The 27948-nt window shown below is 34.9% G+C and overlaps 2 protein-coding genes across 6 annotated transcripts in view; one reads left to right on the plus strand and one right to left on the minus strand.

Moving 5' to 3' along the window:
• Positions 1–13844, plus strand: part of LRRN3 (leucine rich repeat neuronal 3) — a 47145-nt gene extending 33301 nt beyond the window's left edge. Inside the window, exon 2 of the mRNA XM_082472326.1 lies at positions 10842–13844. Coding sequence (XP_082328452.1) covers positions 11201–13324 — 2124 coding nt within the window. The 5' untranslated portion in view covers positions 10842–11200 and the 3' untranslated portion in view covers positions 13325–13844. The remainder of the gene's footprint in view (positions 1–10841) is intronic.
• The window catches only part of IMMP2L (inner mitochondrial membrane peptidase subunit 2), a 681598-nt gene that overhangs the window by 234562 nt on the left and 419088 nt on the right, over positions 1–27948 (minus strand). The gene's annotated exons all lie outside the window — the stretch shown is intronic.

The following is a 27948-nucleotide window of genomic DNA, read 5'->3' on the forward strand; positions in this document are numbered from 1 at the left end:
TAATATTCTCTGTTCAAATAGAATATCCAGAATATGACAAGGACACAAAATAATATCAAATCTCCTCTCTTTTTTTTTTCTTTTTAGCTACAGCTATTCCTACCATAATGACAAAAGAGCATGCTATCCAGTTTGAGAATCTCAAAATATCTGATTTGAGATTCTCAAAATATCAGAATCTAAGGAAATCATCCTCAAAAATGGTATCCACTAAATATATGGGTATTCATAACATACATTTTAGTGCATAAATTGTGTACAATAACAAAAATAATTTTGCTCTAAAAAAGAGATTTCTTTATAATGGTAACTCTATAAAAAATCTTTATGGGATTTCCTAGAACATTAACAATCAATTTGGAAATAGTAGTGAAAATTTTGTCCAAACCCCACATTTTGTGGGAAACTAAGACTCAGAGAGCAATATGATTTAACTGAATCACACAGCAAAACTAGGCCTACAAAAAAGGTTTTCTTATTCTACTTCCCCTTCTGCAACACTCAACTGCCTTCTAAATTTCATCTGAGTAAAACTTTTCTATCAGAGAAGGAGAAACAAACAACAACAAAAGCCAGTGTACTCATCCAGTTATAGGAAATACATTTCTGAATAGTTACTAAGATGAGTGGTACTATGTTAATAAACATTTAAGAGGAAGTAGAGCTTAGTGGTAGTGAAAGGTAAACTGAGGAATATTAAGATTTTAAGAGTTTGAGCAAAAATCAATTCGAATAGGGTAGAGCCAAACTGGAAGTGGTTAGGAGGCTCCATTGGCAGGAGCTCAGAGAGAGGCTTTGAGAGAGAAAATGTGGAAGCAAAAAAAAGGGTTATTGATTGGCTATAGCTTAAAGCCTAGTAAGCTATTTGCCTGCTTGCCCTTAGCATTTTGATTTCATAACCTTGAGGCATTTACAGGCTTAGATTTTGGTTTGCTTACATAGGTCACCATAGAATTAGAGTCCTATCAGTTAATGGCCTCCTTGTTTAATTAATTTAACAGTGGTTCAGAGGCAAAATAAAGGGATTTGAATCTGAGGGGGTGTAAACTGGCAAGTCATTTAACCTCTTTGGCCTCATGTGAAAATTAAGGACGATATTAGCGTCTACAAAAAGAGATGACATGAGGAGTACCTGTGAGAATTTACATGAGGCATGAGACCAGTGGTACATGGGACATGATTGCCATTGATGTATTGTTACTAACTGCTCCTACCATACCCACCCTCCTCCAGAGCACTTCCTTCTTCCTTGCCCCATCCCTTACTCGGCAAATACTCACCATGGAAGCTGAGTGCTATCATAACACACTTAGGGATTTTTCACTTGAAAGGAGAAAGACCAATTAGGATTCAGTCAAGGTCAAGGGAAAGAGACCTCACTGTGGCAGGTCTATAGACTGAGATGACAGTGGGGGAATTTGTGTTAGAAAGAATGCCTAAAGTCTCTCCAAATTTTCAACACCGTTTTAGAATGAACACTTTGTATGAGTCATTTCACTCTGAGGGCCTCCTTTAACTCATTTCTAAGAGAGGATGGGAATAAATGGATGGTTCAGAAAACTGAGGTCTTTGGAGCCTCTTCAGGATCAGATGCTATGGGCAGAAAGGCTAAGCTGGGTACCATCTAAATCTTTCCAGAAACCACACTCTCCTCCGCCATCCCATGTCCCATGCTAACCAGAATAGATCTTCCTTCCTATGTTTGACTTATTCTGAATCTAGGTGAGACTTTATTTGAGCAAAGGTTTTCACAACTGAGATGAGGTTGAGAATCAGCAGATCTGTATGCCCATTTCCAGCTAAAAAATTTTATGACATCAAAAGTATGCTAATTTTATATGATACTAAATTTACTCAGGTGGCTGGAACTTGATATTATTAAAAATCCATATCTTTCAAATTAGCAAAAATATCATATTGAATATATTGTTCATATGTCAATATTAATAGTTACTGGCAACTCATTTTTGCCTCAGTTATTCCATCAAGGGACCTAATCCAGGCAATTTACTTACCCAGTGTAGTGTGCCTCAATATGATGACTAAAGTAACTCTCTTCCTCATTTACTACTAGCTAGATGTAAACGTAAAATGAAATAGGAATAATGGCAGGTAATTAATCTGATAGCATTTAAAAGCCCCATAATGACTAAAATTCAGTGATCCTAATGTGTCTATGACACAGGATTACAGCACTAAATATAAATTAGTGATCAATTAAATACAAAGATTAAAACTGAATAAGTTAGCTTACCCACAGCTATTTTTTGGACATCTTTTAAAATATGTTTCATGTTCAGAGTAGTGTCAGTTTAGAATATGAAGAAACCTTAACGATCATATAACCAATTTCTAAATTTTAATGATCAATAACTTGAGGCAGAGGAAAGTAAGATGTCCTGTCCACAATCACACAATCGCCTAGTAAACCTGATCAATATTTCATAATGCAAAGCAAATTTTCTTCCCCTATATCAATTTTTTATTAACAGATAAATATTTTAAGATAGCATCCAGTAAACTACTCTAGTCACCATTATCCACTCCCTGAAAGTTGACATAGATATTTAAATAGTTAATAAATTCTGAAAAACTGGAAAATAAATATTTCTCAAGGAAAAAAGAATAGCCTTTTATAGGGATGCATTTAGAATAACGTAACAGTACCTTTGGGATACGGAACCTTCAATTAGAATTGAAGAAAGATTGAGTCTTACAACAAAGGAATATAAAGTCAGATAATGGGAGGACAGAATTTAAGTACTTTATACAAATGAACTTAGCTAGCAATTTGCTATAGAAGAAAAGGAAAAACTGGGCTTTAATGTAGCCATAGCAACCTCCTATCTTGAACAATTTTTGATCTTAAGCATCCAAATGTTTCTCTTCTTCAGACTCTGTAGTCTTTATAATACGCATAATGAGGTATGGGGAAGAAGCCGCACTTAGTTCTTAAGCTTTAGGATTGTAAAAATTCACCTGAAAGGTACTGGATTTTACATTTTCTTACCCATGTGTTTCCCCACTACTTCAATTTATTTTTTATAAGGATCATAAAAGAACACAGAACATTCAGGTTACTTCCACTGGATGGAGAGAACTAAGCCTCTTCCTTTGTGCATCCGTAGAGTAGTATACATACTACTATTACAACAAGTCAACTCTACTGTGCATCACCTCTGCTATTTTCTCCTTCAGTAACTCAGAACTTGGTGAGCAGATAGTTCATCTTATTTACTGTTGACTTTGCAGTAGCTACAACAGTGCCTGCCAAAAAGGAGGTGTCTGGTCAATGTTTCATAAATGTAGAAAAACAGAATAAGCTAAAGAATTAAGATCTTTTTACCAAGAAAAAAAGTAGCTTTTGCTCTCAAAAGTTGCATATATAATTATATCTAGAAATAATTTCTATTCTTATTTTAAAGAATTCTAAGGTTACGAGTGTCCACAGGTATTAAAAAATATCGTAAGATATGAGAATTCTTAAAATTGTTTTCTTTTAATGGCCTAAACTAGGAGGTTTCATGCTGCTGGTCAGAGTCTTATTATACATATACTACTTGTTTAATTTAAAACACAGAAAACACTTTAGATCTCTGACACTCTTTTAGGCAAAATCTATGTGGGGAAGCCAACAAAAAAATTAAAGACCCCGTGAGAAAAATTCAGAAAGCACAGAAGGACATATGTATTAGGAAAATTCCACATCTTAAAATGCTTTCTAAATTTAAAAAAAAAAGGTCTACAAATTTACCACCCACACCCCCAGAAAAAGGGCCTTAAGTTCACTGCCAATTATTCTCTGTCAAAGAAAAATCATTTTTAATCTTTCAGTTCTTAAAAATCTTATAAAATGTAAAGATTAGAAATGCAAGCACAGTGACTGATGCAGTAGGCCCTCAGCAAATATTTATTGACAGATCAAATGGAAGAATAAATGAAAAAGCAGATAGACGATAAGCTCTATATAAGGGTTGATTTTGGACTGTAGGAGTCATTCATTCAAGTCATTTAAAAGAGCCCTTATATAATACATTTCATTAAGATGTCAGTTTTCAGTCCTGGTGACATTTCCTTAACATTGTCTTTTGAACTTGTATAATATTCAATTATAACTTATTTTGCTTTAATATACGATTCTGTTGCCTTTAAAACTAAAAGAAGGGGGACTTCCCTGGTGGTGCAGTGGTTAAGAATCCACCTGTCAAGGCAGGGGACACGGGTTCGAGCCCTGGTCTGGGAAGATCCCACATGCCATGGAGCAACTAAGCCCATGCGCCACAGCTACTGAGCCTGTGCTCTACAGCCCACGAGCCACAGCTACTGAGCCCTCGTGGCACAGCTACTGAAGCCCACGTGCCTAGAGCCCATGAGCCACAGCTACTGAGCCCTCGTGCCACAGCTACTGAAGCCCACGTGCCTAGAGCCCGTGCTCTGCAATAAGAGAAGCCATCGCAACGAGAAGCCTGTGCGCCATAACAAAGAGCAGCCCCACTCAAGGCAACTAGAGAAAGCCCACACATGGCAATGAAGACCCAATGCAGCCAAAAATAAATAAATAAATAAAATCTAAAACAAAAAACTAAAAGAACATACAAAAAATAACCTTATAAAATAGTTTTAGATGAAAAAACAACTGAAAAGAACAACACTTAATTATGAGTTGGTCCTTAGCTCCTACATATGACTACATATATGAATGTGTACCCTAACAACAAGAAATCATTTAATGAAAATTCATCCACTATTAAGATTTACTTGCATATGGCTTAATTTATTTTAAAGAAGAGAAGCAAAATATTTTATCTACATGTTATCTACTTTACATCCATCCATCCACCCATCCATCCATAATATAATATTTATTTGAAGACTTATTACGTCCCAGTCCCAATGCTAGGCTCCAGATCATCTATCCAGGCAACAGTCCTAAAACCTTCAAAACCTAAGTTGAAATATTGACTTTTTGAAGTATAATTTTCCTACTCTTTAGAAGAAAAAATAATCCCAGCAAATTGATGGAGTATGGGAAATTATGTAAGTATATCAATAATTACATAATACAAATTTTCTAAGTTTGAAAACATTTTTCAGAGAGTTTTTTTTTTTTTTCATTATATTCAGAAAGGAAAAGTAGAAGAGGGAAAGATGAAGGAGAACAGAAGTGAGAGGGTTTAGGGCACACACATTAAAATTCTCAAAAAGTGAAAATGGGATTTAGCTGGTCCATCTATTTTTTAATGACATAATTAGTTTGTTATTTTAAAAAAATTTTACACCAATGCACATAAAAAAACAAACGACAATATCTCCTTCTAAAATCAACATCACCATTATCACTGTTATCTAGCCCAAATCTCAAAATAGCCACCAGGGGAAACGATTTTCTCACTGATAAAGCTAAAGTGTACCTAAAGAACAGCTATGTTTTTAAATTGGTGCTGGTAAAGTGAACCACTTTCTGTTTTGCCAGTGGAAACTTGGCAGTATAACTGTGTTATTTCCACTTTCTTTTTGTTTTTAATAAATTTTTATTTTATTTATTTATTTATTTTTGGCTGCGTTGGGTCTTCGTTGCTGCACACGGGCTTTCTCTAGTTGAGGCGAGTAGGGGCTACTCTTTGTTGCGGTGCACAGGCTTCTCATTGCAGTGGCTTCTCTTGTTGCAGAGCACGGGCTCCAGGCACGTGGGCTTCAGTAGCTGTGGCTCGTGGTTGGTCACTAGAGCGCTGGCTCAGTAGTTGTGGCGCACGGGCTTAGTGACTCCGCGGCATGTGGGATCTTCCCAAACCAGGGCTCAAACCCGTGTCCCCTGCATTGGCAGGCGGATTCTTAACCACTGCGCCACCAGGGAAGTCCCCTATTTCTACTCTCTAACCACCAAACAATAAGAAAAATATTCTGTAAAAATCTGGGAGCATATCTTTTTCTCTTTATTTTTTTTTTCTATGTTGTTTATTTTAAGTTACTTAAGAAGGGAAACAGTCATTTTAATCATTAGTCCATATTCTATCATACAATACAAATTATAGAAAGACACAATTGTGAGTTAGCATGTAGCAAACATTTGTTTAATGACCTATATACAGGCTTAGGTACTAATCAACTGATCAAATGTACTAATATAATCAAAAGTAAGCTGAATACAGTTCCTAATAATAATAATCTCATAATCTAGTAAGAAAATAATAATCTAATAATCTTATACCTAGTAAGGAAATAGTCTAATAATCTAATGTCTAGTAATAATCTACTGCCTAATAATTTTATGGCCAGTAAGGGAAAAAAGAAGGGTAAACAAATGATTATCATGACACAAATGAGAGGTGACCAAGAATGAATCCAGGAAAAGCTTCCCAGCATAGATGTTTTGGGGGCTGAGGTCATGCTAAAAGGGCCATGAGACTCAAGAAGTCCAGTTTCTGGTGATGATATGCTCTTTACTAAAGCAGGTATGTCAGGCTATCATTTCTGATGATGATGATAATTAAGAAGTCTAACCTAACTTCCCTGCACCTGACTCTATAATTACAAACAAATTGCAGATTCATAATTTGTATTTCCAAGTAGATTTTTTAAATGGAGCAAAAGCACTGACCAGCAGATTCAAGTATTTGTACTCTTTTGACAGTCATATTTCTCATTGTAATGTATTGGCATTTGGGTTTTGTCCCTTGTGAGTTTGGTTAGTGTGAATCACACCCTAGTCACTATTAGTAGATTGATAAAATTAATTTTCTAAATTTGAAAAGCTGAAGTCAAAGGTAATACCAGCCTTTCCTAAGAAAAACATCACTACATTACCTTCTGTTAAAATAATTTCATAGCATCTCTACATATGTATGCAATATGGCTTACTAGAAAGAGCTGCAGGCCTAAGGATAAAACCTGGGTTCTAATCCCACCTCATCAATTATTAGCTGTGTGATTTCAGGCAGATAGGTGTCAATACCCTTATAAATAAATAAATAAATAAATAAATAAATAAATAAATAAATAGTGGTTAAAATCCCTCTCCAATCTGTTTCAAGGCCATTATTAACATAAAATAATGAATAACAAAGGGCTTGGAAAACCACAAAGCTCTAAGAGGTAAGATATTATTACTGCCTTACTAACCTGCAAATAATCCATGCCAAATAATCCATTAGTGAAAGTATCATAATCATTTTCAAAAACATAAGAAAAAAATCAATATTACAAGAAAGGCAAAATTTACATATCCTCTGTTGTACTTCCCATACTGACAATTTCTTCCTACAGACCTGGAGAAATAAAATTTGAATTTGTTCACCACTTTAAGAACTCTCCTTATTTTCAAAAGCTTGCAGAATAAATATAGTTCAAATAGGGTTGTTTCTGGCATATGGCTATGCCAAAATGATGAAATGAGGTCAGAATAGAGTTTCTAATTAAACATAAATATAAATTTAAGAAAATACAAAAATTTTAAAACAAAAAGTGGTATTATTAGGTTAACATCCCCCTAAAAAGAATGTTTCACCTTGAACGTTTCTAATCCTCTAGTTAACATAAAGGAGAATATAGGAGTCTTTTTGCTCTGCCAGAGAAAGGGGATATAACTGGTTATTTGGCTGACATTATGATTGCTCAGTTCTCAACTGAGTGATTTATGGCAACATGCAGAAATTTATACTTTGTACCTAGGTTTTTTCTTCATTTTGAGAATAAAGAGGCAATAGATTGCTATTTTAAGTTTTATCCAGGCGCCTCTCCTATGTGCTCCCATTTCATCTCTGACACTGGATTGTAACCATCTGTTTACCTGTGTCTCCCCAGAAAGACTGAAAACTTATGAAGGGAAGAGACCATATCTAAGTCATCTTTTTATCCTCCAACTATTAACCCAATAACTGGCACATAAAAGGTGTTCATTAAATGTTGACTGGATAAATTGAGGAATAAACTAAGATATAATATTAGATTGACTTTAAAGTCTAGTTCCTTTGTATTACACTCAAATTTAATCTTTGGATTTAAGTAATAAAGGTAACACACATTCTGTGTAACTAATAGATTTACCCAAGTTAAACCAGTTGAATACTGAAATTAGGAAATCAAACAAACCGAATTGCTTAAATTGTATGTAGCAAACATGAATATGTACATTTATTAAGTAATATAATTCATTTATCAGTTCACTGAAAACATTTCTTGAGCATCTACTATGTTCTAATTACAATGCCCAGGAGCTGGCAGGCCTCAGGCTCTCAAGGAAGTGAGTGTCTGGTGGGGCAGAGAACCAACTAAATATTCTGAACAGAGGTGTGTGCTGGGGCCACTGAACGACCTCAGAGGGCAGCTAAAGTACAGCTGGGGGGAGGGGTTATATGGAAGCCTTCACAGAGAGGTGATGCTTGAACTGAGGGTTGATAAAACAGCAATAATTAATGTAAAACAAAGAAACAGGCAATCCAGGCAGAGAGAAAAGGGTGAGGCACCCACAGTTCTACTGGCAGAGAGAAGGCTGCATGCAGAAGAATGGCAGAAAATGACAAGAAACAGAGAAAAAGAGGAGGGACCCCAGATCGTGGAGGGTTAAGGATTTATAAAACATCTTCAGGGAAGAAGCAGTTGTATTAAATTCTTTCCTCAAGGGGCTTAGAGCTTACTTAAAACAGATTAAGAGTAATAGGTGAACAGTATTTAAAGAAGGAATTTTGATCAGCAAATAGGTGAAGTAACAAAACAAAACAAACAAACAAAAAAAGCAAAGACACTTAATTCAAGATAACTTAGGAGTTATCTGAACTTCATGATCCAGTTTTATCACATCTCTTAAAGAATAAGAGGAGAATTAGGTGTGACTTTCAACTGTAAATATTCCAACAAATCTGAAAACCAAAGAATGTTTTAAATTAAAAAGAAAGTGTTTTATCTCTCTGTAGAGACCATATCTCCAAATACACTGATCTCTGTCACTGAAGTACCTACCTTAGAGTCACTCAACAATGCCATTATGAATGTCAATATTGGGCAGAGATGAAAGAAAAGAACAGTATTCACAGACTGATTATTCAGCAGACCATTACTACTGGTAAGCAAGAAGTCTCAGAATGAACAGTCCAGCCGTGCTCCAGCTGTCCTGCACACTTGTGGGGAGAGCTCATCGGCAGTCCAAGGGATGGAGTGTACATGTAAAAGTAATGTGGTATTTTACAATACAGCACATATCAAAATTGCAACTTGGTTTTAGATTGCTTATTGTTATGATAAAGACATCAGTAACCATTTAAAAGAAGGTACATCTAAGTGTCTGTATTAGCAATGTAATCAAAGTTACTTTTTCATTGTTAGTAACTAATGGAATGTAAGTTATTTTCAGGGAAAAATAAAACAGTCTAACATTAATCTGAATTTCAGTTAAGCATGACAATATACAGGTACAGCTACAGCAAGTTAGACAACCTTTTCCAAATACTGCAAAATTCAAGTCACTTTATACAAAGGGAACTATGGAGAGAAGTATGAATTAAAATGAAAAATTCAGCGAAATTCCACAATTTCTAGTTCATTTTATAATTTTATTTCTAAATGCCATCTCCTGGGAACCTGAGGAACCACAGGCTAACTCATTTGATTGTAACTGAACAGTATTATTTATTTATAAACTTTTAATTTTGCCTCTCTAAGAGAAAATAAAAAAGCCATCACTGAAAGGTTTTCTTTTTTTCCCCCCTATAACTAATTGTCAAAGAGAACGACAAATAATAAATAAAATTACAGGCTATAAACAAGCAAATATTTGAAAACAACGAAAAATTCTGGCAGCATAATTTTTACGTTTAATGTAACTTCAGTCTTCTAAAGATCCACTTTCGCAGCCATAAAAAAGAACGAAATAATGCCATTTGCAGCAATATGGATGGACCTAGAGATTGTCATATTGAGGAAAGTAAGAGAGACAGAGAAAGACAAGTATATTGCTTATATGTGGGATCTAAAAAAATGGTGCAAATGAACTTATTTACAAAACAGAAATAGAGTCACAGATGTAGAAAACAAACTTATGGTTACCAGAGGGGAAAGGAGGGGAGGGATAAGTTGGGAGATTGGGATTGACATATACTATATATAAAATAGATAACTAATAAAGACCTACTATAGGGGCTTCCCTGGTGGCGCAGCGGTTGAGAATCTGCCTGCTAATGCAGGGGACATGGGTTCGAGCCCTGGTCTGCGATGATCCCACATGCCGCGGAGCAACTGGGCCCGTGAGCCACAACTGCTGAGCTTGCGTGTCTGGAGCCTGTGCCCCACAACGGGAGGGGACGCGATAGTGAAAGGCCCGCACACCGCGATGAAGAGTGGCCCCCGCACCACAATGAAGAGTGGCCCCCGCTTGCCGCAACTAGAGAAAGCCCTCGCACGAAACGAAGACCCAACACAGCTAAAACAAACAACAAATAAATAAATAGAGTAGCTATTAATTAAAAAAAAAAAAAAAAAAGACCTACTATATAACACAGGCTAGTCTACTCAATACTCTGTAATGGCCTATACGGGAAAAAAATCTAAAAAAGAGTGGATATATGTATATGTATAACTGATTCACTTTAATGTACACACCTGAAACTAATACAACATTGTAAATCAACTATACGCCAATAAAAAAAAAAAAATCCAGCCTATCCAATGTCTGGGCCAATAACTATTAAGGACAGTCATAAAAAGGATAAAGTCATCAAAACATACTAAATTAACTGTAAACTAAGAATATTATATATAAGATAATCATAATTAGTTAATGGATATTGTGTTTTTTTCCCTTTGGACTAATTATTTTTCTCTTTTTTCTTTTATATTTTATTTTATTATAGTTAGCATCATGCTGCTATTCCTGCAAGTACTGAACAAGCATGGGATTTGAATATTACACTCTTAAATAAATGAATTGCTTAATTTCCTGTGACCATCTATACATACTCCATCTTCAAAAAGTATATCAATATTCTATCATAAAGGAGATAGGAACCTTTTCTTCAATATGCATGACATTTCTGGACAATGCAATTGTGGCACTGGCACTTTTTTCCATGAAGAAAATCTTTGCAGTTCTATGGCATTCATCATTTGACAAAAGCAACTATTTTCCTTATCTATCAGCTCTTACTGATCTTACTAGCAGTGACCCTGGAATCCTTAAGGACCCATTAAATCTCTGAAGAAGAAAGCTAAGATGAAGGACCTGCCACTCCAAATTCATGTGCTACTTGGCCTAGCTATCACTACACTAGTACAAGCTGTAGATAAAAAAGCAGATTGCCCACAATTATGTACGTGTGAAATCCGGCCCTGGTTTACACCTAGATCCATTTATATGGAAGCATCTACAGTGGATTGTAATGATTTAGGTCTTTCAAATTTCCCAGCCAGATTGCCTGCTGACACACAGATTCTGCTCCTACAGACTAACAATATTGCAAAAATTGAATACTCCATAGACTTGCCAGTAAATCTTACTGGCCTGGACTTATCTCAAAACAATTTATCTTCAGTTACCAATATTAATGTAAAAAAGATGCCTCAGCTTCTTTCTGTGTACCTAGAGGAAAACAAACTTACTGAGCTGCCTGAAAAATGTCTGTCTGGACTTAGTAACTTACAAGAACTCTATATTAATCACAACTTGCTTTCTACAATTTCACCCGGAGCCTTTATTGGCCTACATAATCTTCTTCGACTTCATCTCAATTCAAATAGATTGCAGATGATCAACAGTAAGTGGTTTGAGGCTCTTCCCAATCTGGAGATTCTGATGATTGGGGAAAATCCAATCATCAGAATCAAAGACATGAACTTTAAGCCTCTTATCAATCTTCGAAGCCTGGTTATAGCTGGTATAAACCTCACGGAAATACCAGATAATGCCTTGGTTGGACTTGAAAACTTAGAAAGCATCTCTTTTTATGACAACAGGCTTATTAAAGTGCCCCATGTTGCTCTTCAAAAAGTGGTAAACCTCAAATTTTTGGATCTAAATAAAAATCCCATTAATAGAATACGGAGGGGTGATTTTAGCAATATGCTACACTTAAAAGAATTGGGGATAAACAATATGCCTGAGCTGATTTCCATCGACAGTCTTGCTGTGGATAACCTGCCAGATTTAAGAAAAATAGAAGCTACTAACAACCCAAGGTTGTCTTACATTCACCCAAATGCATTTTTCAGACTACCCAAGCTGGAATCACTCATGCTTAACAGCAATGCCCTTAGTGCCCTGTACCGCAGTACCATTGAGTCTCTGCCAAACCTCAAGGAAATCAGCATACACAGCAATCCCATCAGGTGTGATTGTGTCATCCGTTGGATTAATATGAACAAAACCAACATTCGATTTATGGAGCCAGATTCACTGTTTTGCGTGGACCCACCTGAATTCCAAGGCCAGAATGTTCGGCAGGTGCATTTCAGGGAAATGATGGAAATTTGTCTCCCTCTTATAGCTCCCGAGAGTTTTCCTTCTAATCTGGATTTAGAAACTGGGAGCTATGTTTCCTTACACTGCAGAGCTATTGCAGAGCCACAGCCTGAAATCTACTGGATCATACCTTCTGGTAAAAAACTCTTGCCTAATACTCTGACAGACAAGTTCTATGTCCATTCTGAAGGCACACTAGATATAAGTGGCATCACCCCAACAGAAGGAGGTTTATATACCTGTATAGCAACTAACCTGGTTGGTGCTGACTTGAAGTCTATTATGATCAAAGTGGATGGCTCTTTTCCCCAGGATAACAATGGATCCTTGAATATTAAAATAAAAGATGTTCAGGCCAACTCAGTTCTGGTGTCTTGGAAAGCAAGTTCTAAAATTCTCAAATCCAGTGTTAAGTGGACAGCCTTTGTCAAGACTCAAAATTCCCATGCTGCCCAAAGTGCTCGAATACCATCTGATGTCAAGGTATATAATCTTACTCATCTGAACCCATCAACTGAGTATAAGATATGTATTGATATCCCCACCATCTATCAAAAAAGCAGAAAACAGTGTGTAAATGTCACCACAAAAGGTTTGCACCCTGATCGAAAAGAGCATGATAAGAGTAACACCACAGCATTTATGGCCTACCTTGGAGGTTTTCTGGGGATTATTGGTATGATATGTCTTTTCAGCTGCCTCTCTCAAGAAATGAACTGTGATGGTGGACATAACTATGTGAGAAATTACTTACAGAAACCCACCTTTGCATTCAGTGAGCTTTATCCTCTGATCAACCTCTGGGAAGCAGGCAAAGAAAAAGGTACAGCATTGGAAGTAAAAGCAACTGTTATAGGTGTGCCAACAAACATGTCCTAAAAACAACTAACTAAATCTACTTCAAAGAAAACTCAAAACTGTGGTTGTACTTTAAAAAAAAAAAAAAAGGCAGAGAACTATTACTTTGTAGAAGGAAGTTTACGCTTCACCAATGCTGCTCCTGACCAATGGACATATGTACAAGTTCAGCATTTTAATTAACTGGCTTCGAAGGGTACTGTGGCAACCAAATAAAACAATTCCATTTTCTAGAACATGTAACTTTTATGTCTGGACTACAGTTAAAGTGGACAAAAACATTTCTGTATTTTTTTTAAGTATATAAGAGTAGTTGAACTGAGCAATACCTCCTCCTGTGTTGTATTACACATGTTAGCCACGAGTTTTTGCAGTGACCAGATAAACTTGAATTGACACGTGGTGTAATAAAATGGACAAATTCTGTAGAGTAGACACAGTGAATATGTGGACCTCTTTTATAAGGAAAAATACATTTTGGATTAAAATCAATTGCTTTTGTCTTGTTTTTGTTTCTAAATAAAGAATAATTTCTGGGAAATATCATTTGACCAGATATCATTTAAATGACAATGTTCTCAAAAAGCGTTTTTCTATAATGAAATTTGGAATGCTAAGAGTAAGACACTTTTACTGGGTGATGTAACTACATTTTTATAATGCACAAAAATGGATTTTAGAAGGCACTTTATCAATATTGAAAGGCAATAATAACATTGTACTTAACCCTTTATTGACAGAAACAAATCCTCTTGGAAATTATGTATTCACTTATAGATTTTCTTTTCTTAACAAGCAGCTTTTGGAGTGGATTTAATTATTAAGTTCATATAATGTAAATCCAATATCTAAGGAAATGAAAGTCTTATTTAATAATTGGTAGTAGCTCAACATTAGGCTGCTTGCTTTGCAGAAAATATCACCAAATTTCAGTAGGACTTATGATCTAGGTGTAATTTTCAAATCTTGCTGTGACTGTAAACACTTAATGAGCTTCACTGCAATAACAAGCAAATAATCTAATAATCTTCTATGTTGCAAATACAGCAAGAAAACATGTTCTACATGACCCCCAAAGAAGGAGGTTTATATACTTGTATAGCAACTAACCTAGTTGGTACTGACTTAAAGACAGTTATGATCAAAGTAGATGGTTCTTTTCCCCAGGATAACAATGGATTTTAGAATTTTAGGAGACTAGGATTTTCTGAAACTAGGATTTTTAAATTTTATTTTAAGATATACTGAATTCATAGTGGAAGAAGTTCCAGAGTTAAATAGAAATTTAAGAGGACAGTTTTGCTCATGAAAAGCTTCTGAGACTTAGAATAAAAGAAAAAAATTAAGTGCAGTTTTCAGTGACTGTAAGGCACCTAAGTAACACAGCTTAGAAAAATTGAGAATCATTGAATTGAAGTGCTAATAACATTACTAATTATTTTAGAGTATTATACAGAAAATACAAGACTTTTACCTGGAAAGAACAACCAAGACTTTTAGGGCTTTAGTCATATTTACAAACAAAAACCCATAGTCCTACAAAACCAACGTATTTGTGTACAAAGAAAACATCCTGAAACAATAAAAAAAAATCTACAGAGGTAATAAGCCTTACTTTTTATAGGCAAATTGCTTATCTCTACAAAGCTACAAGTCTTCCATGTTAACTGCTACTTAATCTGTTCATAATCAAGTGTTTAAGTTTTCTTACCGTAGCTTTCTGCACATCATCAACATGTCACTAGCCTGTAAACATTTCTACCACTGAAATCATATCAATTTATTTGTTAATACTAGACATTTGCTTTTGTGATAGCACTAACAGTTTCTAATTAAGTATTAGCTGTTTTTGACAATGTTGGAAAGTAATTGTTATGAACTCTTTAAAACGAAAGGACAACTGTGTTAATTTTAACACAACCAAAATATGAAACTTGCTAATTAAATGTGTTTCCCAAACACAAATTTTACAACCTGATGAATCACTATCACAGAGAGGCTGACATTAGAATTTATCAGTAAGACATGCTCATAATTCACAAGAGGTTTCAGCACCACGGACAGAGCTTTTTAAAAGAGCCAGGCTATTTATCAGAAATAGAGGAGCTGAAATATGACCTATTAGGATGCAGGTATTGTATAGGTCAGCAAGAACTTGCTCAGGTTTCTTGTATATTTCTATCTTCATGAAGAACTATACCAAACATGGTAAAGCTGAGAATCCATTTCAAGCTACATTTTTCTTAGAGAAATTGCAGTAAATAAGTACTCTGAATAGATACCTAACAGTGAGCACTAAAATGAAGTATTTTTGTTACAGCTGAATAAATACAGATGCTCAAAGCAAATCATGATCCTATTTACTTGCTCAAATTTTAATCTAAATTGCCAGTGAGAAAAAGAAAAAAAGACATTTGCTTCAACAACAGAATGGCATTTCATACTCCCTATATTACCTCCTAAACCTCACATAAAGTTAACTAAGCACTGGTTAAAGTACTCAAAGCATGTAACTTACAATTTGGTGATACCAAATGGATACAAAGGCAAACTTTGTCCAAAATAAATACAATTCTAAAGTTTATATCTCTATGAATACCACATGATCCCCTCACATTGCATGAAGGAAAACATTTTTTTAGAAAAAAATAATTTTACAAGAATTATATATTTTATAATTTACACTACAAAATAAATCCAAATTTTCTATAAATAAGCATGTCTAGTTGAATACAAAAATGCATACAATGTGAAGCGAAATGTGCAATTGTCAGCAAAGCCAAGTAACAATATGCTGCCAGTCATATGTAACCATTTAACTTAGAAAGAAATGAAATAGATTTATGGTACAAATGTCAGTCCGTTGATACTTACTGCAGTTCTTAAATTTATTCTAATTAGGTAAAAATTTCTTAAGCAACACTATATAACAGCAAGCATAATTTTAACATTATAATTCCTTAGTCTATTCATTTAACTATATTTTCTTTTGTTTATATTCAATATATATGTATTGTATGGCTATTAGTCACTGGAAAAATAGAAGTGAACAGGACAAATTCCCCACCATTAAGGGGCTTATATTCAACTGGTTTGCATTCTGGTTATGTATCACTGATTTCACAAATATGTGTTAACTATGTTACCTAGTGGAGACCCAGCTTCAATCCATACTTTCACAGAATGGTAATGTTCAGAAAATCAGATTTTTTTTCTTTGGTCTAAAATATTTTATTTATCACAACATGTTGATACAGGAACTTAATTCAAATTTATTATTGATTTTATTCACGATAGATAGATAGATAGATAGATAGATAGATAGATAGATAGATAGATAGATAGATGATAGATAGATAGATACTAGCCTAACACCATCCTCAGACTGGTTAAATAAACAGGCATGTCGACTTACCATAAATTATTTCTAGGCACAAAAACATGGATAACTATTATGTTTCCCCTATTTTCAACATAGAATGATCACCCAAGAAATGTAAGTCAAATTCAAGAAGGTAATCTAGCACTGCTAAAATATTTATGTATTTTATGAGGAAGACCAACTTACTCTATCCACTCTTATAAAATCTTCCAGGGCTTCCCTGGTGGCGCAGTGGTTGAGAATCTGCCTGCTAATGCAGGGGACACGGGTTGGAGCCCTGGTCTGGGAAGATCCCACATGCCGCGGAGCAGCTGGGCCCGTGAGCCACAACTACTGAGCCTGCGCGTCTGGAGCCTGTGCTCCGCAACAAGAGAGGCCGCGATAGTGAGAGGCCCGCGCACCGCGATGAAGAGTGGCCCCCACTTGCCGCAACTAGAGAAAGCCCTCGCACAAACCGAAGACCCAACACAGCAATCAATCAATCAATCAATCAATCAATAAAGTAGCTAACAAAAAAAAAAAAAAAAAAGAAAAGAAAACACCGGTTCCTAATTCCTGTGCCAGTACCCATTAAAAAAAAAAAAAAAAAAACTTCCAACAACTATGAAGAAAAATTCCATAGATTAGCCTTTTACATGAAAAATTATAAGTGACAGGTCAGTAACCAATAAAGCAAAAAAACAACTAAAAGTTTAAGAGCATATATTTGCTAAAGAAAGAGAAAATTCCAATAAAATGTTCTCACAGCTGTCATAAACAGCAGGAAAAAAACTCTCATTGTATACGTAAACATAAAGCAACATCTTTAGCTTCATCACAATGCTGACTTTCTAGGAGACAGGGAATTATAAATAGTAATTATATTGTGGCTACATTTTCTTTGATTCAATCTCTGTCTCTCTTGTCTCTCTTTCTCTAACTTGCCAAAACAAATGATAACAAATAAGTAAAAGTTTTTTCAAAGAATATGGTTGTTACAGGTATGTTTAGTATATCAAGCGTCCCAAATGGTCATTTGGGGATAAATCTAAACAGAAAGACTAAAATGATCTTCTCTTTCAAATGGTAGTATTTTCACCCTTAGTTCTATAGCCCCCACCTTTATAATATCATTTTACCCAGACTAATGCATTGCTAACTAGGCTGTTGCTTGGGAGCATGGCAGTATTGTACTGGAATGAAAAAGCCATGCCTGTCATGGAGTTCTGGAAAATGAAAGAAACTGACTCCAGTTTCAACACAATAGTGGCTACTTTCGTGTGTTAATTTGAAAAGTGAGGACTTTATTGTTAGGGGTGACCACCAATTTGGTTTATATTATTTCTCTGAAGCAAGGGAAAAATAAAAACACTATTTGTACACAGGAATAAAATGGCAAAATCTGAGTTAATTGTAATAGCCACAAATATCCAATTCCAAGTAAAATTATTAAAATACAAGCTTTAAAGAAGAATATTCTAGTAAAATATAGATTTTTTCCAAAATCTGGCCTAAGCATTCCATTAATGATATAACAAAGGTGCTTTTGAATTGACTAGTAAGCATTCAGTATGCTCAAGTGAGAAAATACATGAAATAGAACACAATTCCTTTTTATTACTACTGAAAATAGACAAGCCCACAGAGATTTGAATCTACCTATTCTAGTTCACTTTACATATATATCAGAGGGCTCTTAGCTTACCTTTGAATAAAGCCATATAGCCAATACCAAATAAGGGGTCATGTATATAACAGATACTTTGATACAGTTTTCTCTTAAAAGCAAAGTGAGGTATTCAAATAAGTAATAAATTCAGAGCAGATTTATCACATATGATTTCAAAATTATTGTAGTGTGGTCCAGAGTAACAAAGCATAGCAAAAAGAACTGTGGTTAACCTTGGCAAGTCTTTCAGAAGAGTGAACTCTAATGGCATTTGAAGACCTCACAGTGCTTTGTGTCTTTATCTTTTCTAACTCTAATACATCTTCAAGAAACTAACACCATTATGTGACCATTGTAAGGAAAATCCAGCTTCTCATTAAAATATATGGTTCGGTGTCAAGTCATTGATTCAAAATCCAATTGTGATATCCATTTATAATGTTTATCAGCCTCTGCAACAAACAATGGAGTAAACTTAGGACATAAATTGACCCTCCTAATCCTAGCACTGAAAGAATCAGAGTGTAATAAAATAACTTTCCTGTCAGTTGAGGTACCAGATTCAAGGTTGGTAAAGACAAACAGTTCTTAAACCATCAGAGGTGTTATTACTACAGGAATATGATCAAACACACTGAAAGAGTTCTTCAAAAGAATACTATATAAGATTGAAATTCACTATCAAAACTGGGATTAAAGACAGATACCTCTGGTAAACACCCCTTTAATAATGATTACAGAGAGGAGTCATGTAGTCAATAAAGAACAAAAAAATCATGTCCCCAAAATAACTTTAAGGCTTCCGGGATTCCCATCCCTGTTTCCTAGTCAATCAACAAACCAACATTCCAATATATGATTTTCACATTAAATTGTTTATTAGAGTTTAAAAAACACATTTACATACAAAATGCATGAATTTATATAACTATGTGATTCTAACTACCCAATTCAAACCCTTGAGTGTAAAAATAAGAATCCTTCAACAGAGAAAAGGTATAAAAAATAGAAGGGAATAAAACATTTATTTCTTTTTTCTATCAAAATCCTTATCTACATATATTCATAGAGATTTAATAGACTGCATTGAAAAAACGAGCTACATCAAAAACACCCGTGTTAGATAAGGGGAGTTAGGTTCTTCCCACCAGTGGGTTACGTGCATCTCAATCCAGGCTCAGGCCTGAAGTCACAGTGTGATGCTTGAGAGATTTGCTTGGCACATATAATGCATAGCAATTAATAAATATATTATCAACATTATTGTATTTGAATAAATATACATTCATATTTCCTTGAGTAACAAGATAAAAACTAGAAAAGAAGGAAACAAACACTTACTGAATGCTGAATATGTGCCAGACTAAAAATTTGCTATGGTCGTAAGAAATCCACTCCAGATCTAAAGGAGAAGGGATGTGGGAAAAATGAATATTTACCATCTTACTATGTGTTAGGCATACTGAGGAATGTGCTTGTTCACCCTCCTGGTCTCTGTTTCTCTATATGCACGTCTGTCACATGCGTGCGACACACACACACACTTATAGTAATTCAATTTTCATGAAATCTTTGTGGGCTCATTGTTAACACTCTCATTTTATACATCAGTCTCAGAGAAGTAATTTTCTTTCCCAAGATAATAATATCACAGAGCAGAAAAACCAAAAGGTACAACATCATGAAAAATAATAATACCCAGGTGCTTTTCTGGCATGCCATACAAAAAATAACTAATAGGTGGTATTTTGAGGAGGGAACACTCCATCAATAGTATACCAGATTCATTAATTGTGCTATTGTCTTCTAACTATCTCCATCAACATGTTCACTTATAATATTCCTATGTCAATTCTGCATGAGGGATTGGGGTAATGGGCTCCAGTTTGCCAACTTTCAGTTATTACTTGCCAAAGGCACAACTGTGAGCACTGGTTTAGCAAAAAACAAAAACAAAACACACACACACACACACACACACACACACACACAAAACAAAACAACCTCCAAAAACCTGCATATATTATAAATTGAACTTTTAAAATAAGCATATTCACTAAGTACTCACTGGCTGCAAGGTACTTCTAGAGACTTACAAAAGACTCTTCTGTAATTATTTCCTTGCATCCATTTCACAGTCCCCATGCATAATGCTCTCCTGTTTTTCTATCCCATTACAGAAAAGTATAGTCAATTACCTGTTTTACTTGTTTTCTGACTCTAGCTTATATTTGTCATACATGATAATTCTGACCTTAGAAGGAGGTGCATAAAGAGTAAGGACTGAGGGGAAAAATTTTTCCCTTCAACTTTCTGCCAACATCCCCATCCTTGCATGTTCTGGTGCCATAAACACTAACAGCTTAGAGGGTCATAAGTCAGTGCACTCTGATAGAGTTTAGTCTGTTGGACGACTTGTAGTCTATTACAAACGGGTTCTGAGGAGTTCTAAGTTATGAATTGGAGTTTATGAATTGATTCTGAGGAGTTCTAATAAATGAATTTGTTCTAGAAGAACAAAACTAATTAATATAGGATAGATAACATGGATTATTTGTTCATAAATGGGGCTGCAAAAAATATTAAATAAAAACTTGACACCATCAAACTTATCCCTGAGATTAAAACCTCCAATGCCCATATAGGAAGTTGATTGTCTCTATGTCCCAGTAGAAGAAACAAGGTGAGTCATTAAAACAAGCAAACATTTCCACAGATTAGTAAGCTTCTATGAAATTAAATTGGCATGCAGATTTTATGTGTAGAGAAGTATCTCAGTATTTAATGAGTACTAATTTTTGCTTGCTAATATTTCAGAGTCACTATGCTGAACCCTGTTCTCATTCCAAAGGTACCACCCCACCTTGATTTTTTTTTTTTAATGAATCATTGATATGGCAGAACTCCTTTGCTACTATTATTTGGAAAATAATAGTAGTAAACTTTCTAAACAGAGAAGCAAGGAGCGGCCCATGTTTTCATTCATACATGATTTTTTCCCATGCGCTCTTCATTTATTGAGGATCTACTATGTGCCAGACATGGTATTAGCTGCTAGAGATGCAACATTGACTGTGATAGACAAATTCCCTGACATCATAAAACTTAGTCTACAGGTAGATACCAACAAATGAATCTAGTAATTGCAATATAAGTTAATAGAAATATGATAGGAATGGGGATAGCTTACACATATGCTGGGGTACAGGTTATTATAAAGGAGCCCAGAAAGGGTTCTAACAACTAAGACTGCCTTTACACAATCTCCCAATTAAAAAGCTGAGAAATGTTGGGAGCAGGCTAGGGACAGTGTGAAGATGACAACAAGCTGAAGAATTTGAATAGCAACAGCATGCTGAGTAACTGGGAGAAAGTTCTGAAGAAGGAAAAAGCCAGAGCTGGCTTCAAAAGATAAATGAAGATATGGGTAAAAAAATCAAACTTTACTTGGTGCTAAACATCGTGGAAACTAATGTCCCAGGGAAAATGACTAGGTCAAATTTAAAACACCAGGAATAATTTATAAGGCTACAAATATTAGTTTTCCATATTTCACGCCTGTCTCCCTCTATAACCAAGCCCCAGTTTCTCATCCAATCCCTAGTCCTCCATAGTTGGGAATATGAGAAGAAGTGGGAAATAAAAGAGAAAAGGAAATAGACACAGGCACACTCTGTACACTACTCCTCAGGTCTCCCCTAATCTGAAACCACATCACACACACAGAGAGACTCTCAAGACCCTTATAAGCATACACTCAGACACAAACCATTCATGTTCAGAGTAAGTATGGTCCATTATATGTAAGATATCCTATTTTCAGATATTAAAAAAATACACCTCCCATGAAATTAACAGAGGGTCAAAATGTTACTCCAGCTCTCCACTCTTTCCCCAAAGGGAAAATAAATGAAAGAGACCTTAGGTATTCTGGCCAGTTTTGTACATTAAAACCCATGTAATGTAAAATTAGGGTCTATGTGTTTGAATTTAAGACCGATCTAGTTCTATTTCCACTGTTAATTGTATTTCTCTTTCAGAAATTTCACACATATGTTATATAGAGTTTAATAAGTATAAAAACAGATTTAGGAACACCAGGAACAAATACTGTGTCTCATTTCCTTGCATTATGTTTTCTACCATACCAGACATAGTTCTAACTGGATCTCATAGATATCACTTTCCTCAGATAATAGAAAAAAAATTGCTCTCTTATGTTTCCAGTTGAGACCCTGAATTCAAAATAACTTAAAATAAGAAAGAGTAGAATAGGTAGAAGTACTCACCCACATGAATAGGACACTCATTCTACATTTTTTATGGTTTCTCAACACTGAGCTCTCTTAAGAAGAAAATTTTATTAAGATTGTCTAACACAAGTCTAATATAGATTACTAAAGATGTAAATTATGTCAATAATTTAAAGTTTAATTTTGAAGATGTACTTAAAAATTAATAGAGGAGATAAGCATTAATAGACATAAACGTAATAGACATAATAAACTTAACAGAAAAGATAAGCATTAGCATAAAAATTCGGAAATACTTTCGCTATTAAATTTTCTCAAAAAGGTTTTGGGAAACTGTGATACAAAGACTATTAAATTAGTTACTTTTCAATCCTTCAAAATCTTTTGTTTGAAAGGTCTGTTGGAGGTTTTTACCTGAAACCAAGGGGGGGTTGAAAGCACATCCACCTTCTCATGATATTTTAAATGCCGGGGTCTTGGTATGCCCAGAAAGACTCCTACAACACTCTGAAGCGAGCTCCTAATTTTGTAGAGGACTACAATTCACCATGGCAAGTGTGTCTGTTCCATTTCACTCTGGTATGAATAACAGAGAAGCCTTTAGATAAAATGATACTAAGTAAATGTAACAACAGAGTGATTTTTGTTTTATTGATACGAGTTAACTCTGCCCCAGTGCTAGGCTGCAGTACTCAGGTCAACTGTTTTTCAGTGTGACTACTCACACCAGGTAAGAACAGTATGTGGCTTAGCACAAACTCTCATCTCATTCTGGAAAAAACAAGTCAAGTTTTAGGTTCACTGAAGCCAGAATATATAAAATACTAGGTCTATGAGATCAGTAGTCCTAGATGTCGAACTAAAGTTACAATCTTAAATGTCATAAAGCTTTGATTACACATTTGTCAAGTACTTTCTAAGATATAAGACATTTTTACATATGTCTGACATTTGAATATATCCTCCGAAGCTACTCTGTGATTTCAGAAAAAATCATGCTAACCTACTTTGATGAATTATTGGTCCTGGCAATGGAAATATCATTATGATAAAATTATCATCAAATTTGCAAACCCACTGAATCTTTCCCCTGCTCCAAGGTGAGCACTGTCAAACACCTGTGCATGCTTTCACAGTGGCAATGGGCTTATCAATAAAGATTTTTGCTATAGTGGGAAAAGCCAACCCTATGATCTTTAAATAATCTGGTTTCAGAAATGAGTTTTTATATTAAACCTCTCCTAAAGATCTCCTTGACTTGAAATTCCAAGCTTAAAATAATGATGTCACATTATTCCTTTAAAATATATTATTTTAAAGTACATAATTTTATATTATTTTGCCTTAATATATTTTACTACTAAAGTAACATGTGATTATTATACAAAATCAAGAAAATACAGAAAAGAGAGCCCCACATTCTTCCTGTCCCCCTCTTACAAAGCCTGTCATTCTGTCTTCCACAAAGTTTATATTATCTGACTCTATTCCTTCACTCTTAGTACAGACTAGAGGTGCCCAGACCGTAAAACTGGCATGAAAGACCTCCAATCTCAGGATGAAAGAAGACTTCACTGCTCACCCCATCATTTCCTCACCCAGCCCCAAAGCTCCCAATGACATGATTGACAGATATTACCATCCTCTAGTATTGTACATCAGTCCCTTATGTATCAGCCTATTACATTTTTGCAAAGCTTTAGGAGTAAAAAGATTTTCACTCTCACGTTCAGCTGAGAATTTGCTTCTTTCTATTTTTCACTAGTTTTATTTTAGGGAGCAAAAAAAGAATGAATTTAATGTATGTACTACAGGGCAGCCCTGCAAGTCGATCATGCTATCATGTCCCTATATGTTCTTTGCTCCACACTGAAGAAGTCCATGTCCTTAAAGCTATTCAGGTCACTCTTCTCTGAAGACGATCCAAGTCATCAAAGTCTCTCTTAAAATACAGTACCGCAAACAGAATGCCACCCTGTAGGTGTGCTAAGCTCTCTATTTGGTTGGGGAGCAATGTTAACAAAATTCCTGCACTGTTTTCAATCGAAAGCAGAGCCAACTCTAAGCAGACGAGGGTCTTCATACTTGAGGCCAAATCTTGTGGTTAGCAACATCACCAAGACCAGCATCACCAGCACTTAGTAAACGCTAAGCCCTAGCAGACATATAACCTAATTTAACCTACTAATTTCTATCAGTAGCCATATTTTATATGACAGGTGAGAAAATTTAGGTTTAGAAAGTTTAAGTGACTTACCAAGATGTCGCTAGTAAGTTTTTATGGGTAAGAGGGATTTGGTCTCCATGTAAAAGCAAATTGACAGGTTGTTAGTTTGCTAACACCTACTATAAACCTTGGAATTTCTCATATGAACTGATATGACCTCTTAGATAAAAGTCACTCAGCAGGTAGTAGGGGTGGGTATTATGATAACTTAATTAGCATCAGCAATTATCACAAGAGCAGAAAATTAAGAATCTCTATAGTTAGAAACAGTATTTCATTGATAGCATACTTTTGGAAATAAAGCCTGACACAAACTAAGAACTGGAAAACAGAAACAGAGCGATTACACCTCCATGATGCTATGGTCATTAGAGAAATTGATAGAACTACAAGGCTTTCAGTCAACAAAAGAAAGACAATCCCAAAAGGAAAACTAATGAAAGGTATTCCCATACATCAAGGTTATTCCATTGCTTAACTTACTAACAGTAGTCTAATCCCATCATAAGTTAACAGGATGCTGAGGAGAGAAGTATAGATGAGAATAACTAAAGCTTGTTTTTGTTTAGCTATTGGCTTCTAAACTTGTTTTTAACTGTGCTCCACATTAAAGTAAATATAATACATTGTGACACACACATAAACAAAAATTAAGTTTCACAAAAAAGATTCTAACTGTGCAATTCAAATTCAGTATATTTTCTATTCTATTCTAGTTCTTTTTTTAAAAAAAAATGTTGATATGATCTGTAATTGATTTTATTAACTACCAATTAGTCATAACCTGCAATTTGAAAAACATTAAACACCTACCAGTACCCATGGTCAGGAATAAACCACAAGTCAAGAAATATCTGTGGAATTGCCATTTAGTTTCTCTTTTTGTAGTTATTAGTTCAAAGCTTAATATTATTTTTTTTTCATTCCAACATAATAAGGGAAAGTAGAAGAGAGGAAAAGATGGCAACAGCAGCTACTGAAGAGGTGCTTTGTGAAGGGGAAGAGGAAGGAAGAGCATGTAACATGCATACTGAGGCTTAGAAGAGTTGAACAACTTGCCCAAAGAAGGGCTGGGATTAAAACCCAAATCTACATGACTCCAAAGTTTGTAATTTTTACATAGGTTAGAGAACAGTCTACAGGAATATAGTTAATATTTCTAAAATGCATCTGTCTGATGATACTACACTAAAAACCTCTCAAAGGACAGGAAAAAAAATCTTAAAATAATTAAATCAGGAGACTATCAGATAAACTTTTTATAGATTTCTAAATAAGAACGTACACTGAATGGTAGATTCCCTGGCTGTCAGCTGGGAATGTTTTCTTGAGTTCCATTTAAGGAAAGGAGGAGTGCAGTCATTTCCTAGGGCTGCCATAAGAAAGTACCATACAGCCTTCTCCCCTGTGTCTATACCCAAATCTCCCACTTTCTCTTATAAAGGAACTAGTCATTGGACTAAGTTGATTATGTCTGCAGAGACCTTATTTCAAAATAAGGTCATATTCACAGGTACTGGGGTTAGGACTTGAATATGTCTTTTCTAGGGACACAATTCAACCCACTACAAGCAGATAGAAATGGATAAATCTAGGATGTCAACTATATAGTTCTCAAAAATTGGAAAGTTACAAAGATACACAGCAGCTCAGTTCAACTTCAAATGGCAACAGGGAACGGATGGAACAGTGTTAAACTCCCTCCATCTCAGTTCTTTGACAGCATTTATAACAGTATAACAAAAATGCAAACCAAAATAAAGTAAAATTAATTTTCAAGAAGGATTCATTCTGTGTTCAATTTATACTAATTATCATGCTGAAAGAGCCATTTAGATGCCTTATAAAAAATTTTTTTCTGTTTGAAGGAATTTTTTAAATCAGTGTTTATTTAATTGCTGCTGATCCATTTCACCATTCCCTAATCATAGCAAAAAAAGATGTTAAGCCAGAATTACGGTTTTCCATCAGGCAAAACAAAACTTATACAAAACACTGGCATATTCCTTTATATACTTAGGAAGATCAATTTTTTTCTATTTCACACTTTCAGACCACATTGCTCAAAGTAAGAAAAGGCAAATGTAATCAAGCTTGATAAGCCAGAAGCAGACAAATGACACGAAAAAAAATAATTTGAGGAGTAAAGATATTAAATTACCACCACAATGCTCTGAATAATAAAAGCACGGAGTCAAAAGCAGTTCAGTTTCTTAAGACCAAGAGGCATTTCAACAGCTTTAGCAAAGACCAGAAGTCAGTGTTTATGTTTTGTAAGAACTGTAATATGAATGAATTAAGAAATTATACTTTTAAAAATCTCACTTCGAAATACAGTTGGAATACAGATGGGATTCTCTGATACTTCGTGCCCTACATTAACTCGTGGGGCCAGAGGACCAAAGCAAGAGGGAAATAGTGTGCCTCCCTGTTTAGTTGTGGTAGCTACTTTTTATTACATGGGCAATATAATTCATTGTTTCTTATGTAACTGCTAACCTATCTTAAATTTTAATAGCCATCCATAAACAAACAAATGATATCACTTGTTCCAAGTGAGGTGTAACTTACAGATGGAAAACCCTGCAAAATGACTTGCAATAAATTAAAATAATCCTGAAGGAAAAGTGGAACATAGCTAGAAAAAGGTTAGAGATAAGAGATAACTTATTGGAAAACCCTTTAAGGCAAAAGAGAACTGCCTACATCTATATTCTAGGAAGGAAAAATCTTGAAAATTAGGATGCATTCAAATGCCACAAATATATCAGAACATACCATACTGCTAAAAATGTTTCAGTTAACATGATTTTAAAAATTTATCTCCATTGAAACTTTTACTTAAAATTGTTTGGCTATTGTGGAAAAAAACAGCAAACAAATGAATATGATGTGCACTTGATGTCAAGTATTTCATGAACAGAAGGGATAAATCTGGAATTTTTATCTTTGCCCTATATACATTGTACATTGAAGAAAATTTTTTGGAACTGAGCTAATAGAAGGCTAAATTAAGACACAATTTTAGTGCTCTGGGAACCTCAGCAGCACTACTACCCAGAGGCAAAAAGCCTAAATGATTCTATGAACAGGTAATAAACCGTAACAATGGCCAGAGACTAGGCTAGGTTGATA

The sequence above is a fragment of the Balaenoptera physalus genome, assembly GCF_965194825.1.
Source record: "Balaenoptera physalus genome assembly, chromosome: 8".
In the NCBI taxonomy this organism is placed as follows: domain Eukaryota; kingdom Metazoa; phylum Chordata; class Mammalia; order Artiodactyla; family Balaenopteridae; genus Balaenoptera; species Balaenoptera physalus.